At 39.0% G+C, this 18644-nt stretch overlaps 2 protein-coding genes, 1 long non-coding RNA gene and 1 pseudogene across 3 annotated transcripts; 3 read left to right on the top strand and 1 right to left on the bottom strand.

Moving 5' to 3' along the window:
- Window positions 1-6647: 6647 nt before the first annotated feature.
- LOC116917745 lies at window positions 6648-7107 on the bottom strand. Its single transcript, XR_006643629.1, has 3 exons — window positions 7051-7107; window positions 6758-6869; window positions 6648-6695 (listed from the first exon to the last, which is right to left on the bottom strand). It is a non-coding gene; the product is annotated as an uncharacterized LOC116917745 (long non-coding RNA).
- A 1225-nt stretch (window positions 7108-8332) lies between these two features.
- On the top strand, window positions 8333-9815 carry LOC116917747 (serine/arginine repetitive matrix protein 1-like). The gene is made up of 2 exons (XM_032923338.2): window positions 8333-9567; window positions 9779-9815. The coding sequence occupies exons 1-2, from the start codon at window positions 8333-8335 to the stop codon at window positions 9813-9815; spliced, it is 1272 nt and encodes a 423-aa protein (XP_032779229.2).
- Window positions 9816-14735: 4920 nt separating this feature from the next.
- LOC123470014 lies at window positions 14736-16021 on the top strand (annotated as a pseudogene).
- Window positions 16022-16144: 123 nt separating this feature from the next.
- LOC123470013 lies at window positions 16145-17662 on the top strand. Its single transcript, XM_045169470.1, has 3 exons — window positions 16145-16404; window positions 16475-16585; window positions 16676-17662. Exons 1-3 carry the CDS (start codon window positions 16227-16229, stop codon window positions 17617-17619), a joined length of 1233 nt encoding a protein of 410 aa, XP_045025405.1. The 5' UTR covers window positions 16145-16226; the 3' UTR covers window positions 17620-17662.
- The last annotated feature ends 982 nt before the right edge of the window (window positions 17663-18644 follow it).

Below are 18644 nucleotides of genomic sequence, written 5' to 3'. Positions count from 1 at the left end.
TTCGGGAGTTATGAGACTCGAAACACAAAAAAACAGTCCAAAAAACGGTTTTTTGTGTTGTGGTGACCTTAAATATTAATTTATTGGAAAAATAACTAGTGGAAAGCGTTTTTTGACTAAAAATACAACCCAAATCCTGTAGTGCGCTAAAAAATTCGACAAAAAATGTAAAATGGGACACCCTAAGGTAATCCCCTCCCCCCAGTCAAATATGAAAATAAAATAATTACTATCGGGGAAATTTTGAACCCGAAATCACCGAAATCAATAAATTTTATAGAAATAGATCGGTAAGGGCTATCCATTTCTGTAAAAGTTATGAAAAAATATTCATACAGAAAAAAGTTTATGAATTTTATTTAACACTGTTTATTGAACTTCTTTTTTGCACGAAGAATTTTATATGATATTGGTGTACGACTTACATTTTTTTCAAATGTTTTAGCAAAATACAATTCTTAAATGTAATGTAAATCAATTTCTAGACATTTTATGTATTTCGTTAAGTTTATTTCAAATCAAATATTAAGTTGAACACTTTTCACCCTTCGTTGAATACAAATGCATTTACTTTTAAAAATAACAACATCTCGAAATGTTGGTCCGTCAACTTCAATGCTTAGGTGAATAAATTAGACCAGCCTGACTGAAGAGCCTCTCAACTGCTGCGGAAGAAGGGAGAGTCCCGTTATAACACCTGGAAATATTTATATAAGATATTATTATTTGACACCTTTTCATATTAAACAATATAATACTAGAAAAGGGCTACTTACTTGTAAATTAATTTCATTGTGGAGTACTCCTCCAAATGTTCTAAATTATTACAGAATTTCAAATATTTTTCCACTTCATCCTCAATTTGCTGTTTGTTAAATTTTTTCGTTACACTATAAATGAGAAGAAGTCCTTCATTTGTTTTTTTGTTTGCTATGATCCGAACAAGACGACGATGTCCCATCGCTGCTTTTCTTTGAGCTGGAAAATACATTCAAAATGTTAATTCGTTTCGCATTCCATTTATATTAGAAAAAAAAGACTTACGAATGTGACATTTCCATGACGCCCTGTAAACGTTGGTATTCACACTTAAACACAGATTTTGCACGCCTTGTATCTTCCTCACTTTCCAACCACGGCAGCTTGAACATTGGATTCGGAATTGCAGCCAATCGCACTCGTTATCTGAGAACATCTTTTCCAACCTAAGAGAGAATGAATAGTTATTTTAATAAAAAACAATAAAAAAAAATACCGAAATTGGATGGCATCCAACAGACTGGTGATAAGTGGCAAGTGGCTGACAGTAAATAATAGACGCGTCGTCTTTAAGCAATTTTAAATTATTTTTTAAAAACGAAATAGTTGGCAATAGAAAACCCATGCCCACATTTTTTTTAGCTTGAGGAACATCAAGTGCTTCTGCGAGAGACTTCATTACGGAAACATACTCTTTAAGACATTGCTCTTCATTGGGAGTCATAGGGTTTATGCCGAATCCTTCCAATAATTTTTTCATTCCATGAGCTTTTTTTCGGGAGTCGAACGAAACAGCAGATGGCAGAATATTCTGAATTCCATCGGATGTCGTTTTTTTAAATTATTAGGCTACCCAAATGATGAAAAATTGTATCAGAATTTAAAGAACTAGAATTCTGCTTGTTCCAAATTTTTTGCAGCTTTTCCATGGCCCTCATTCTGAGTTGCCGGAACGCAAAATCTTGAATTTTCTGCACGTCGACTTTGGAAATCAGGCTTTAAATGTGACAAGCGCAGCGTCGGTGAACAGGTAGGGTTGCATTCTCAGGAAAAAGTGCAGCCGTGTTTAGCACAAGATCATCTAGGATCGCTCCTATTTCAAAGTACATCATCTCCTCTACGTTTTTCACAGCGCTCACCACAGTCAAACCCTCCAATCAATAAAACAGGGGATTTATATTTTTGTGATTTTCACAACGATTACTCAATAAGCAATTGTAAAGCAAGGGAGAGTCAAGCTATTGATAAATGTTTTCGTCGTAAATAAATTGGACACGGAGCAAACTTTTTCCCCCAGAAAAAAAATTTGAAACCCAGTCCTCCAGAGGTTTATGACGGAAATGGAAAAAAAAACTCACTTTGTTTGAAGAAAGGGGAAACTAAAAACTGGGACTTGCCAGTTACTACAGGCGATTTGTAAAACATTTCTCAACCATCGCACACCCCTTGTTATCACAGACTAAATGAAAACCTACTGATAGTGTAACTTGAAAAACAGATGAAATTGCAGCTTTTGAGTACTTGCGATAATGTTTAATATCAGAACCTATCTTTATATACCCGGATTTTTCGAGGGAATTTCTGATTTACACGGACGCAAGTAACTATGGCTTGGGAGCCGTCCTTTCTCAAATGAAAGATGGAAAGGACCAACCCATAGCTTATGCAAGCAGACATCTAAATAATGGGGATATCAAATATTTGACAATAGAACAAGATGCAGCAGCAGTGGTTTTCGGGATAAAATGATTCCGACATTACTTACAAGATCAACGTTTTGTTATTGTAAGCGATCACAGGCCTATTCAATGGTTGCAAACCTTTAAGGATGAAACAGGGTGACTAGGTAGATGGGCGATTTGGTTATCTAATATGAAGTTCAGTGTTCAGTATCGACCAGGTCGAGTACACGAGAATGCTGATTTTCTTTCAAGAATACCGATGAAACAAATACCGGCCACTCCTGAAGAAAACAACGTAATCTGCCGGGAACAACAGAAAAACTATTTGTGCAAAGCGATCGTTACGTTTTTTGAAAAAAATGATTCTTGGCAAAAAGAGGATGACCCAATTCCTTCTTGGGTTAGTGAAATAGATTTTTTTTTAGTCGAAGATGGTCTACTGTGTAAACACTATGAACCTACATCGGTGAAAAGAAGAAACTTTGGACAGTGTCAAGTGGTTGTTCCGCTTTCTCTTAGGAAGCAACTTTTACAAGAATACCATGACTCTCCTTTGGCAGGACATATGGCAACTAGACGAACATTCCTTCGTCTACAGGATAAATATTATTGGCCTACCATGCTACGGGATATTAAAGAATATTGTACTTAATGTGAACCATGTACACTAGGACGTCGAGTGCACAACGTGAAAGCCTATCTTAATCCATTAGACCTCGCTACAAGACCTTTTGAAGTGTTGTGCTTAGATTTTCTAGGCCCAATTAAACCTCATTCACTTCAAGGAAACATTTATATAATAGTAATCACGGATTACTTTTCTAAATGGATAGAAGTCATTCCTCCTACCAACTGAACCACCCTTAGTACCAGTAAGGCCCTAGTAGAATGAATAATTTGACATCATGGTCCCCCAAAAGCAATAATTACCGATCGTGGTAGTAATTTTACGCATGACTTGTTTTGTTCGCTTTGTAAAGCTTTAAACATTAAACTCATGAAGGCAACTGCATATCACCCTCAGACTAATGGGCAAATGGAGCGGTTCAACAAAACTGTTGTTGAAATGATAAGGAAATATTTGGAGAACGGTTTCGAGTCGACGTCCTTGGATTATTTTAAAACCTGTTGTCAAATCTTAAAATTTTGTTTGTGTTTTTGTTTTTTTTTTATAGACAGATCACATTAGAATCACTTAAAAACTATCTTTAAACCTTGTTTAAATTCTAATTACTGTGTACACACAATTGAACTGTGGATTTTTTTAACACTCATGACTATTAGTAATCTTACTAGAGCGCTCTATTAGAAATTTTGTATTACCCGTGCGAAACTTCAAGCTTGGGGTTTGGCGTTAGCTTCACCAAAGCTTTCCCCGCGCTAGCCTACCGATATCAAGCTTGCCGTATGTAACGGTATGCTTGAGTTAGGAAACCTAACAAAGCTCTTGTCTCTTCAAGCTGCACCCGCACTTGCTTGCAGTTGTCAAGTTTATCGTTTACAGGGTAGCTTTAGTTTGGTTAGCTAACAAAACTCTTACTTTATTCAAGCTTCCCCCTCGCTATAATATAGCTTACAGCTAGGTGTTAAGCTTGGCGCATGAAAGGGTTAGCTTGGATTTTGTGGGCTGCTAGTATAGTATAATATTATTAAATAATCGGCGAATTTCAGTTCAAATTGTTTATTATGAAAAGTTAGGTTATATTTCTTAAGCATGTTTTTTAGGAAATCAATCATCTGTTAAAATATTAACTTAAAATGTTAAAATCTTAACGATCCGTAATAAGAAATTTTTTTTTAAAAATAAAACAAGTTTTTGCAATTTTTAAAAATAACATAAGATAGCTCTTTGATATTCCCATTAATTATAGCTTGTAATTTATAACAATAAAAAGTAAAGATATTTATGCGGGATGTTTTATTGTGAAGATGAGATAAGTTTTGTATAGGATAGACTACTGCTGATTAGTAGTTTAAAATTCTTATATAATGTATAAGCCAAATGGGTAATTGGAAGAAGCCGCGACTGCGACCCGTGAGACTCGGGTTCGAATCCAGTTCCATGAATTTCTTTTTTCAAGTTGACAGATACAACAAGCTCGCGCGTTGCTGGCTGACTTTGCTTGAATAACCCAAGTCTGATGCTAGCTGAAAAATCTTACATTGGATCGGAGCAAATCTAGCTTGTCTCGTGGAGGCTAACACTACTATGGGAGCCTGCCGTACGAAGCTTGCGTCCAGCTTCTATCTAGCTAACCGTCGCGTACGGGTAGCAATCTTAATCTCTAAAATTCATTAAATGGATCCTTATTATGATTTTGACATTACCTTTTCTCGTAGATTATGTCTCCCAACTCTCCTCATCATACCGTTTTTCTGTCGCCTCCATGCTCATAACATCACTATTTGCAATTATCCGGCTTCTCAGCCAAGAGACTTCCTAAAATTCACTAGTGATGACTGTGATTATCAAATAAGCCCTCTTTCTGCTGTTCCAGTTTATTATGATGTCTATTCCACTCTTCCCCAAATAACCCGTTTTGTTTGTCATTCATCTACCATGTGGCTAGAAAAGAAACACATCTATACTGACTTCTGGGGTTGACAAACCGCAAGCCAATCAAGGGTGCCAATAGAAGCCAATGCCCATGAGTGTGAGAAGATGCGGAATTCCCAATTATGCCATGGCAAAAGTATGGACTACTTCGAAAACAATAAGTGGTCGTTTGAACGTATTCCAAACGTGCAGAGTAGCTGGCTTCAAGTCACAGGAGGTCAGCTGGCCAACTATCGATTAGAAGAATTTACTTTAGAAACTGAATGCGCTAATTGCACGGTAAGTTCACCCATTGGCGATATACCAAAAGAATAGGCCCAGTATAGAGCGCAAAAACTGCAAATAAATTCTTGTCTCAAACTTTTTTGTTTATGAATATTTTTTCATAACTTTTACAGAAATGGATAGCCTCACCGAGAGCTATCTATTTCTGTTAAATTTTTCGATTTTGGGCTTATAGTTTTCCCGATAATAATAATTTTAATTTCATATATGACTGGGAGGAGGGGATTACCCGCCCGGGGATTACCCGTTAAACCGCACCGACCTACCCTCAAAATGGCTAATCGGTTTACCATTCGAGTAATTGCTTTTTAAGCTATTATTTTACAAAAATGAATAGAGATTATCAAGAACTATCCATTTCGGCAATTTTTAAAATTTTTTAACCAATTCTTTTCCCGACTATGATTTTTATAGAGGCAGGAAATTTCCTGCGACCCGTCAAACCACACTGACCTATAAAAAAAGCCAATCGGTTTACTACTCAAGTAGAACGTTTTAAGGCGATAATTTAACAGAAATGGATGTCTATTGATGAGGCTATCCATTTCTGTAAAATATGTCTATTCCATATTGTCGTGGTTATTGAGACTATGGACTCGATCGTCATGTCCGGCGATCTTTTATCGGATATTTCCCGCAATCCTATCCGAGATGTCCGGCAGTCTTGTTCGTAGAGATTTCCCACGATAGCTGCTGTTCTCCAAAAGCATAAATACTCGTACGTTTCCCTTGCTGTAGCCCCAGTATACTTATATCTGTTGTAGTGTGGTGTACGTTTTACGATGAATAAACGTGTCTTAGTCACGGGTCTTCAAGTAACTCCCCGCGTTACAATATTTATATTTTTACTGATAAGGTTAGGTTATTAAAACATGCTGTACGTAGTATATAGGATATTGTAACGATCCGCCGACCAAATCAAAATTCAAACGGTAAAATTTAACGCGTTGCTTTTATTGCCCGGTTTTGACCCCAAATTTGTTGCCCCGAATGACCCACTTTCTACTTTTATTACTCTAACGGTAAAGCCAGCCTTCTTCTGCCGTCCTTATATTTTTGAACACGCCTGAACTCGTTTGACTTTAATTCGACTCTCTGTTTTGCCTATAAAAGACGGACAAACTTCACCAGCAGTCGGTCGAGTAACCAGTCGACCAGCGAGGCAGTCAGTGAGTCAGTCTTCTCCTGATTCCTCCCTCCGTCTGTTACCTTTTCCCTTTTGTTTTGCCGCTGTGTTTTTGTAATGTAATGGGTGTCTAATTTAAATAAAGATCATCATTCTCCAATTGTTTCAATATATAGTATATATACAAGATTCCTTCGGTAATGTCCTTCGGGCAATTTTTTTGAAAAAAAATGTCTGTAGACATGTAACGTGGGCCAAAGACAAACAGATTTTGGATCCAAGATTTCTAAATTTTAATCAGTTTATAGTGTTTGCTTCGTTCTCCGTCTTGTATTCTTTCACATTTACGAGTCATGACGTCACCGTTATCAAAATAATCGGTAATAACAAGCCAAAGTCTTTCAACTTAGGCTTTTTCGCAGAAGCGTCAATTATTGGCGTAAATAATTGGACCAATAAACTAGTTTTGAATTAGAGAGTAATTGGCATTCAACTATAAAAAACTAATTTACATATTTTTATATTTAAATATTTTTAATATAATAAATAAATAAATATTTTCTAAATATATTTAAATTTGCAATATAAAAAAATATATAAAAATCTACTGTTTAAAACATTTTGTTAAAGAAAAAACTTACTGTTTAGGGACTGTTATACAGCCTTCTGCACTGACTGCAATGCATTGACAGTTGTAAGGTTACGCAAACAAAAGCGAATTCACTGCCTAGGATTCGGCAACCAGCTAGGTAACAATTACGCAAATTAATTTTTTAATACTGTAATAGAATCAAATGAAAAAACCACTATACCACGTATCAAATTTTGACAGAATTTTGTACAAAATTTGAGGACGATTGGTCATTCAGGGAAGAAACGTATATGGAAATACATAATGGACATTAAACCTTCTGAGATCTACTACTACTACCCTACCCCCTATACCCCACACCCTAAAATTGTTATAGTCCTTCAGTATATATACATATATACCCTCAGGGATAATATATAGGACGTAATATATAGGAATAATACTTATTATATAGTAATAATACGTAGTAACACGTAATCTGTTCACGTATTATATGTGAAGTATCTGTTGGCTGGATAGTGAAGTACTGAATCGTTAAAAGACCTGAAAAGAATTGATTCTTTGGAAGGCCCTATCCGCGCAAACAACGATTATTTGATTAAGTGGCAATTAATCAAACAATTTTAAATTAATGTTCGAACAATTTTTCATCATTGTTTGTTAATTATTTGCAAGTAAATTCCAAACAATTTCTAAGCAATTTCCAAATAATTTGTTAAAAGTATAATTAGCTTCCATTTCTTCTTCCATCCCCCCCCCCCTCAAGTTTACTCACGGACAGTCACGTGAAGTTGATGTTACATCAACCACCATTTCTACATTTTTATCGATAAAATGCTACAATATTTATTCATGAGATTTGAAACATGCATTGCGCGTCGTTATGTCAAGAGCGGGAGCAACGTCACAGAGCACTGTTTATATGTCAGTATTCTAATATGTCTATATCCCAAATTTTGGCGTGAAAACAATTGCCTTTATACCACAAACATTTTAAATGTTTTTTACGGACTTGTGTGACAGTGTGTGACGCGGACGATCCGTGTTCAAGTCCAGGTAGACCCGCATTTAACTGCATCTAAACTCGGAATAATTTTTGGGTAAAATTTCCCCTACCCCCCAGGGGAGAAAGGGGAAAATTGGCGTGGAGTACGCGAATATTTATCTACAGTACTATATGGCAATTGCACTCAAATGATCCGTTCCCCTTAAGGGTGTTGACACTGTATTTGCCAGCTCTTTCATAGATGGCGCGATAGCGCACTTTCTTTTCTTAATACATGGGAGGCCCCAGAACCCCCCAGACCTGTTTCAGCTCCGGAATAGATAAAATGTCTATTGATCCTAACGAGGCCAGGAACGGGAATGGCAGGCGTAAAAGAGCACCGTCTGCCGTCCCGTCCTTGGACCCTCGCGTTAATAATTTTATAGGCGAGTTAATCGACGTAGAACAAGTAGGTGAAGTGGATTTAGAAGACGAAGTGTCAGTGCCAAGTGAGTCGTCGGCGGAACGCCGAGCCTATGCAGAAATCGAGAGGATGCGGCAGCAACGGGAGATTGAGAGGCAGCAACGGGAGATTGAGAGGCAGCAGCGTGAGAGTAAGAGACAGAAAGAAACGGATCGGCGTCAACGCGAGAGGCAGGAACGCCACCAGCAAAAGGTTCGTGAAGACCGCCTTCGGCGAAAGCAAGAGGAAGAAGATCGTCGCGAACGTAGGAGTCGTTCGGGGGAAGAACGTCGCAGCCGCGATGCACGTCCCAGATCCAGGTCCAGGTCCCCTCGCCGCTCAAACTCAACCAGACCAGTCCAGACGCCCACAGATCCAGCGCCTCCCGTCACGAGAAATGCACCTCCAGTGTCGCCTCCGCCGACGACCGGGCCACTGGGAAAATCTCAGCATCCAAGGAAAATCCTGGTCTCGAAAGAAGAATCGAGAAACCTTGCCGACTGGCTCAACAAGAGCGTCACGCCAGCAGAACTGAAGGGTTTTTCAGAGAAATACCCAATTGAATTCGAGAAAAAAGAATTCAGCCTGGCTCCTCCACATCTGGACGACTGGATGACCAGGCGGCTAAAAGAGTCTGCCGCCCACAAACTGGCTGAAGCAGCAGAAAAAACGTGGCTTTCGGTCCAGCTTAAAGTGCTGGACATCGCAGGATCACTGGTCTATCTCCACCAATTGACGAAGCAAGGTCGCCCGCTGGACATGGAAGAGGTGTCAGAAAATGTCAAAGTGGCCTTAGAGCTAACGGCCGCAGCGTCCTACGACATCTCTCGTAGAAGACGCCGGAACATCCTCAACCATACAGACCCTCGCTCTGACTATTTGCTGGAGGACCCCAAATCCTTTTCGAGCAAACAAACAGTTTCGTCACTGTTTGGCAAGCGCTTTCTCGAAGCCATGCTGAAAAAAGCGGACCAAGACGAAAAGTTAAACCGTCGTGGACCACCAGGTCCAGCCCCACCCAAAGCAGCTTCAGGCCCGATAACACGAGCAAGATCCGGCAGAGGAGACAGAGGGCAATCTTTCTTCGAGAACGATAGAAGCGGCGGCCGAGGGAGAAGGTATGTTCCCACTCAAAATGCCTTATTTATTAGCATGCCCCATCCCCCTCCAGCCTCGTTGTGTGGGGGTAGGTTACTTTTTTTCAGACAAACTGGAGGCGTTTGTCGTCGGAACCGTGGGTTCTTTCGACCATTTCACATGGCCTTCGAATCGATTTTTTGTCCGTCCCTTTCCAATCCTCCCCCTCCCCACCGATGATACGTATGGCAGAAGAAATGGCCAAGGTTTGCGACGAAGAAGTGGTTAGCTTATTAGAAAAGAAAGCCATTGAGGAGACATCCGATTCGGACGGATTTTTTAGCGCCCTTTTTGTAATACCCAAAAAAGCGGGGGGATACAGGCCCATTGTTAATCTGAAAGCGCTCAACAACTTCGTCGCATACTCCCATTTTTAAATGGAAGGCCTCGACGCAGTCAAGCAGCTTTTAGAACCAGGAGACTTTATGACTAAGATAGACCTTAAAGACGCTTATCTGTTCGTCCCGGTACTAAAAGAGCATCAAAAATTTCTCCGTTTTTGTTGGGGGGATAAGAATTTCCAATTTACTTGCCTCCCTTTCGGGCTGTCGGCCGCTCCTAGGGTTTTTACCAAGATTATGAAGGTAGTCATGGGCCATCTAAGAGCAAAAAGAATCAGGTTGATTATCTACCTCGACGACATCCTGATTCTGAGCCGCTCCTTTTCGGAAGCGTTAGACCACTGCGCAGTGGTGGCTGAAACGCTGACCGCACTGGGATTCGTTATTAACGAAGCGAAATCAGTCAAACAACCAGTCCAACGCATAGACTATCTAGGTGTAGTAGTGGATTCCAACAAACTTTCCTTCGCGCTCCCTCAGGAAAAAATGGACCATGTTTCAAAACTCTGCAAAAACGCGCTCGAGAGTAAAGAAATCCCCTTAAAGGATATCTCAAAAATTTTAGGCAACTTGGCGTGGGCCATCCATTCCATTCCTTTTGCGCAGATGCACTACAGACAAATTCAAGATTTTCATATCCAGCAATTGCACAAATGGGGCCGAGATTTGTCAAAAAGAATTGCACTCCCGGCGGAAGCTCGGAGTAACTTGGATTGGTGGATCAACAACTTATAAATTGTAAACGGGAAACCTTTTTTCCCACGCTTTCCCCATCTAGAGATTTATTCGGACGCATCACTGTCAGGTTGGGGCACTATTTGCGACTGCGTTAAAACCAGAGGTCCGTGGACCGCTGCAGACAGAAACCGCCACATCAACGAGCTCGAGGGTCATTCCACGCCAAAACATCCAGAGCTCGTTGTGACATCTCACGGATTTTGATAATTTTTGGTGGGCGGGTTCTTTATAGTTAGAAAATAAGGTATGCCAAAGGATTTTACCCAAATATTATTCGTTCGGATGATATTTGGGTTCAAAGTTTCGATTTTTTCAAAAAAGTCGAAAATTGGGTATTGAGCGCAATAATTTTTAAAACCAATTTAAACTAAAGAATCAATTTTTTTTATGATTAGACTATAAAAAGGGTATAGAAAACTTAATTTTAAGACCATTGCGACCTTTATCAGAAGTTATTATCCCCCCAACGTCATCAGTTTGACACCTTTCCTACGGCAATCTGACATCCAACATCAGTATCCTCATCGTATTTATTTTTTTTCCTTGCTTGAATTTTCCTTTTTAGAATTTTTTTCCGTTGTTAGAGATGATGTGACGAAACAATTGCCTGTGTCCTTGCAAACGTTCTACTTTCATCACCAGGCTTAGTGCTGTCTGTAGACACATTGTTAACTGACCGAGATCGCTCTGTGGGCGCATTTTGGCGTCAACTTTTAGTTCGACTTTTCAGTGAACTTTTGTTTTTGCGTCAACCGTCCGGTAGTTGGCTGAACTAGGTGACCGTTTTGGCGACAACTTCAATGTGAAGTTCAACTGAAAAAGTTTACGGTGGTCCAGACCACCTTTGACCTTCAGTTCAACTTCACCCCCTCGTTTCATTTAACATTTTAGTTACCATACCCTCGTTTTCTTTCCATTCTTCTCTTCCTCTACGTTTCAGTCAATTTTCCTACTTTTAATGTTGCACCTTTTTCGCGGGTTGCAAAGAAAGAGAAATAGGAATACCATAAAGGGGTACGGTAGGCACCAAACTATCCCCTCCATCAAAAAGAAATAGAAGGATATAGACCCATTTGCCTGCTAAAGAAACTTCCACGTATGACTGTATTGCTGACGTAACGTCGTACGTTCGAATTATTGAAATAAGTGACTTACGTTGACGTATCTTTTTTTACTTATTACGTAACAGTCTTAAATTACGTATGACTTATACGTATTACAATACGTCACCAAAATTCCGTTGTTCGCATCACTGGATACTATATGTATATAATATCAAGAGGAATTTATTTGTGTTTCTTTTTTTTTCTTCTTTATAACTGAAAATGAGTGTTGTTTATCTTAATTAAATGTAAGGTAAAAGTTCTAAATTTATTTTTTTTTATTTTTTTATTTTTTGCATGTCATTTCGTACAATCATCGTTATTATTCAATGAAAATCAAACCAAACTTTTTTATTTTTATTTTTACCATTTTCGGGCTAGGTTTTTTGCTGGTGCCCTCTCTTCATCCAGTATATTCGAGAGTTTAGAAACTTACTTTTTGCTTTTTGGAAAGTCTGGAAGACCTGCCTTGGCCTGCCTGGATAATATCAGGTTTGTCAGTCGAACTGCATTAGTTTCCACCTTTTCCTTGTCATCATATTGCGAAAGAATCTTAATCATTTCTGATTTAATTTTAGATTCCGCGATAGATGCCTTAACTTCGCTGGTTACGTGCGAAAACAAATCTGTCATTTCCGATTTTCGGGCTAGGTCTTCTGCTGGTGCTTTTTCTTCATCAAGAACTTTCGTGAACATGTTGACCATTTCTGTCTGTTGCCGAAAATCCACAGCTAGTTGCTCTCCTTTACCAGCTACTTGGGTGGGTAAATAAACTCTTTCGGGTTTAGATACTGCAGCCTTTTCTTCATCACCAAATCGCGAAACAATGTTTATCATTTCTGATTTCATTCCAGATTCCGCGATAGGTGCCTTAACTTCGCTGGTTACGTGCGAAAACAAATCTGTCATTTCCGATTTTCGGGCTAGGTCTTCTGCTGGTGCCTTTTCTTCATCAAGAACTTTCGTGAACATGTTGACCATTTCTGTCTGTTGCCGAAAATCTGCAGCTAGTTGCTCTCCTTTACCAGCTACTTGGGTGGGTAAATAAACTCTTTCGGGTTTAGATACTGCAGCCTTTTCTTCATCACCAAATCGTGAAACAATGTTTATCATTTCTGATTTCATTCCAGATTCCGTGATAGGTGCCTTAACTTCGCTGGTTACGTGCGAAAACAAATCTGTCATTTCCGATTTTCGGGCTAGGTCTTCTGCTGGTGCCTTTTCTTCATCAAGAACTTTCGTGAACATGTTGACCATTTCTGTCTGTTGCCAAAAATCCGCAGCTAGTTGCTCTCCTTTACCAGCTACTTGGGTGGGTAAATAAACTCTTTCGGGTTTAGATACTGCAGCCTTTTCTTCATCACCAAATCGCGAAACAATGTTTATCATTTCTGATTTCATTCCAGATTCCGCGATAGATGCCTTTACTTCGCTGGTTACGTGGGACAACAAATCTGTCATTTCTGATTTTCGGGCTTGGTCTTCTGCTGGTGCCTTTTTTTCATCCAGTATATTCGAGAGATTCGAAATTATTTCTGATTGCATGTCTGTCGTTATAAGATTATTCGTAATTATCTTGGTGAGAACTCGGTCCATCGCTGCTTTAATTCTGGGTGATTGTGACTCAGTCAAAGATATTAATTCGATGAGGTTTGCTGCCACCTTTCTTTCTGTTTCCTCTTGTGCTAAGTTCGAGAGTATGTTTATAAATGTTAACTTGGCGTCGACACTTGTTGACTTTTTTGGGAATACGGTTTCTAATTTGGATTGTTCGTCAACTTCCGACTCTGCAGTATCCGCAGTAGTAGATTCGAAATTTTCACTGGAATGAACTATTATCGAAAGAAGCCGCTCCATGTTTTCCCTGGTCTCCTCTTTTCCAAATCTGTGAATAATGGAAGATAGCGTAGTTGCAGTTTTTAGATGTGTTTCTGGGCTATTCTCCTCCCTTGTAATTGCTGAAAGAATGGTTAACATTTGGGACTTAAATTTCGTCTCCATATTTTGAGAAGATATCTTCCACAGAGTAAACAACATTTTCCATTTCAAAGCCTCGTCAGATTCTTGAGAAATTACGTCTGACACTAATTCCACCATTTTCCATTTAACTACGGGGTCGGCTTCGTGTTGGTTTACTATGTTGACTACCACACGTCTCATCATGTCCTTGACTTCGAGATCTATCCCCTGCTCCAAAACAATTGATGACAATGTTTCTGCCAGGCTCCATTTTTTTGTCGGATTGGTCTCCTGGACAATAGATGTCAAAAGCTTAGTCATCTCTGTTTTGAACTCGAGGTTTTTCTTGGTCTTGACGTTCGCCTTTATGTTGGGGTGGCTAACGCCAGAAACGATCGATAATAATGTATGGATCATTTCTTTTTCTAGGCTTGGCTTTTGCTCATGAGGCAAAAGGAGAGACTCCAAATCTTCATCACTAATATTACCGAACATGTCGTTGAGAGGAACCATTTTTCCCTGTGGTTTTACAACTCTGGGATTGTAAATGTTGGATTCTTTCATCTCACTTTCGAATCTGGGATCTGGATCGTTGCCAGGATGGTTTGGGATGTAACGAGTAGGAGCTTCTGGTAGTTTCTTTTCCGTTGTAGAGCAATCTTTTCTTTCAGAACTTAAAAGATCCGTTTTTGGTGGTTTTGATGTTCCTATTACGATTAAGCTCACTATACATCCAATGGCTATGAGTAAGGCGGCCACTATGACGAACTTCACGAAGGTGGTTCTTCTTACAGCTACCATTCTCGTTGAAGTTATTTAGTACGAAATGACATAATAAGCAAAAAAAATGGTCCCTATTTGTGTTTTCTACGTGCAACCCATGGACTGAAGTAAGGGGCTGTTCATAAATTACGTAGTACGTTTTAGGGGGGGAGGGGCTCTGACAAAATACTACGGTTTGCTTCAGGGGGAAGGGGGGTATTTCCTATTTTACTACGTAGTGTGCGGAAAAAAAATTTTTTGAAAAAAAAGTAAAATTTGCTGCAGTAGCCTGGGGGAAATGGGTAGGAGCTTCCAGACAGGCCTAGACATGAAGGGGAAATCCCCATTGAATGGCAAACTGGTTGTTTCGTTTTGTCTCAGTTAGACGTTGACCCCTGGGTCAACAATGTCTCAGCTTAATATTTACCAACAATTATTTGAGGCATATTGTAAGGCTTATCCAGACAAGAAAAAAGAAACTTGCCAAAAAGAACTTAACAAAGAATGGGAGTCAATAAAATCAAGTTCAGAGAATAAACCGTTGTTGATAAAACCAAAAGCTGAAGAATATCTTAAAAAGCTTAATGCTATTGCTGCGGAAAAAAAAGGTGGATTAATGCAATTTTTCGCCAACTCATCGATATCTCATTTAAAAACAAAAACAACCATAGAAAGGCCCCAAGAACTAGAATTTCTACCTGATTCGGATCAGTTTTGTGAACCTTTATTGACGGACTCTGAAACAGAACAGAACATTTGTTCAAAAATTACGAGTTCTGCGAAAAGGCCTGCCCAAGAAGCAACTAAAAATGAAATTGATCTATTAAATGGGGATTTGGTTGGTCTTTATAATCGACAAAAAATGGAATGCTAACTATAGAAGAACAGGAAATTCTTAAGGCTAAGAAAAGAAAGCTGGATGAATGTAAGAAAAAACTTAAAAATTTACAAGATCGCCAACAAAATCAAAAAAAGTTCCGTGATAATCGTCGAGAAGCTCTTAATTCAGCTGTTGTTGCTGACCCTAATTTAAAATCAAAACTGAAGATCAAGGACTCTGGCAGTGCGGGTAGGCCTCGCCTCGAAGAAACACAGCCTTTGTTGTTGTCTGAAATTGTCCGAATCGCTAGGCATGGATAAGCGGCTCATGAAAAGCGACAAGATGAAATCTATCGTAGCATCTTAACCTTGGATGATTTAACTGAGCAACTTACTAAAGACGGATTTCACGTGAAAAGATCATCAGTGTACCTTCGATTACAGCCTAAAAGGAGTAATAGCCACCAAGGAAAGCGCCATATTGACACGGTTCCAGTGAGACTTATTCGGGCTCAGAACGACTTTCATAAAAGTCATCCAGATCAGAGACTGTGTCAAGCAACTATACGTACCATGGATGAACTTGCATCTCTTTTGGGACCGTCAGAAGTGTGCTACATCTCTCAAGACGACAAAGCAAGGTATTTATAATTTCAAATAATTTCTGGCCTTTTATTAGAACTATTTTTCTATTGTCACTGTCTTTTTATTTACTGCGGTTATAAAATTAACGTGGAATTATTGGTTATTTTCAAAAGAGTGGCTATAGGGATAACGGCAGCTAATGTACAGGCCCCTATGCTTATGCACATGCAGTATCGGGTAAAACTTCCGGACCATGATTGGGTTGTCGCAGCTGGGCACAAGTTCATCCCATCTGTATATGCAGGCATAGCTGTTGACAGAAATGGCCTAGGAATGCCCGGTGCTGTCGGATATTCAGGTCCAACTTATGTCGCCATTCGCTCCGGCAAACATTGTTCTTCAACTGCTTTAAGTCATTGTATGGACTTTGAACGATTACTGAACCTCCCTGAATTCAACTCTATAACAAAAAGTTCAGATGAGAGAGTGAAGCCGATTGTTATGTTCTCAGGTATAAAATCAAATTGATGAATGAAATTTAATTTCTAACACTTTTTGTATAACTATTTTCTTTCTACTAGTTGATGGGGGTCCTGACGAAAATCCTCGTTACAACAAAGTAATTGAAGTTGCAATACATCACTTTGTGTCACACGATCTTGATGCGATTTTCATCTTTACCAATGCACCAGGTAATATCAACTTTATAACAATCCTATTGGATGAGATTTTTTACACACCCATATACAAAACACCTTTTCATTATATTTTCACATAAAAAGGCAGGAGTGCCCATAATCGAGCAGAGCGAAGGATGGCCCCTTTAAGTCGCCCACTATCTGGGTTAATTCTTCCTCATAATTACTACGGGAACCACCTTGACGCAGCTGGTAAGACCATCGATGTGGACCTTGAAAAACAGAACTTTGAAAAAGCTGGGACTACTCTGGCAGAGGTATGGAGCGAAGTAGTATTTGATGGATATCCTTGTGTTGCTGAATATGTGGATCCGAATTATTATGAATTCAGTCAAGATCGGCTCAACGTGAAAGATCAGTATTGGTTTTCGGAGCATGTTCGCACGAGCCAGTACTTTACGCAAATTGTTAAGTGTAAAAATCTAATGTGTTGTATTAACAAGCCGAGAAGCTCATACTTGGCCGTTGTTCCTACGCGGTTTATTCCTCCTCCGATTCCATTGATCCAAACTGACAAAGGGTTAAAAGCTTCTGATCGAAGTGGCTTTGAAAGTCACGTCTTTTCTTCTTTATTTTTATCGCTCCATCTTTCACGCGACTTATTGCCTAATTCAACTAAAGAATTCCTTACGCTCCCTTATGATCTTTACACACCCTCAGTTCAGTCGCAGTTTTTGGATCGAATTTGCCAAAAATGTTCGCTTTATTTTGCACCGAAAGTTATGCTGAAGAGTCGCATGATTGTACACAAAAAGAAGACTCAAAGCGCAAGTGCAGTTGTTGAGAAAGAGTTCATCGTCACAAGAACTAGACCTGTTCGCATCGCAGCGATGCGACAGAGAGAAATGATGGCTATCATTGTATCAGATGACAATAATGGCTTAGAAGCAGAGGACGCAGAATGGATTGACAAAGACGAATTGGATATTTCTGGAATCCCACCATTTGTCGAAAAGCCCTCGATCTTATCGTGCCCAGTTGTGACGCTTGAAGAGCATTTTGATAATCCATGGGAGAAGGATGAGTGAATTAAAAAATAAGTCATATCCTGCCTATTAAATTGTTTATAACGCAGTTACACCCAGAATCAATCAATATTTGTGAGCAAATTGTTGTTTCATATAAAAGTTAAACGGTTGCTAAAATTCAGTTTTTTAAACCCTTTATTTGCCTACTTTTTAAGATATAGTTTTTAGGGGGGGGGCCTTGCCGTTTACTACGTAATTAGGGGGGAGGGGGTTTCCGATTCTACTCAGCTTACCACAATACCCCCTATTGGAGGGGGTCCAAAAACAGTAAAAAAGCTACTACGTAATTTATGAACAGCCTTCTGATTGACAACTGAACTTGAAATTGTATTAAGAAAACCAGCAATGAGTTAGGATTTTTGGCTCCCAGACGGCACCGGCGGCGTGCCCAATTTCCCTGTTTTCTGATAGAAAATAATTAATATCTCGTTAAGGGTTAATTTTCAATTTAGGGACATTTGGTAAGTCAATAATTATTTTTAAAAATTAAATTTAATAAAAAATTTTAAAAAATTACATGGCTGACATAGGAATAGAGCAGTAAAACATCCTACGTTGCACGTTCTCCACAAATGCGAAAATCTCATTTGTGTCCAAGTTGGTCTGCTGCGGCTGCAGCTTCTTATGGAGAAACCATCTTCTTCACGTTAAAAATTAAGTTTTCATAACTATAATTTAGATTTTCCCCTTTTCTTCCTAGCAGTGGGTACCCTATTCATCTTTTCATTTCCCGATATTTTTTTCTAGCTCCAGTTCTATCTACTTTATTTTTATTTTATTTTTGTTTGTAAGTTGCTCGTCTCTTTTAGCCGAAGAATTTCGTTTGCTGCCAGAAATTCGTCTGCTACAAGGGGATGAACAACAAACCATTCACAAACAATAGCTAAATAAAAATAAACCAGATAGAACTAGGACTAGAAAAAAAATTGGGAAATGAAAAAATGAATAGGGTACCCTCTGCTAGGAAGAAAAGGGGGAAAATCTTAATTATATTTATGAAAACTTATTTTTTAACACGAAGAAGT

The sequence above is a fragment of the Daphnia magna genome, linkage group LG2 (assembly GCF_020631705.1).
Source record: "Daphnia magna isolate NIES linkage group LG2, ASM2063170v1.1, whole genome shotgun sequence".
Lineage (NCBI taxonomy): Eukaryota > Metazoa > Arthropoda > Branchiopoda > Diplostraca > Daphniidae > Daphnia > Daphnia magna.
This window is presented reverse-complemented; position numbering and strand designations above follow the sequence as displayed.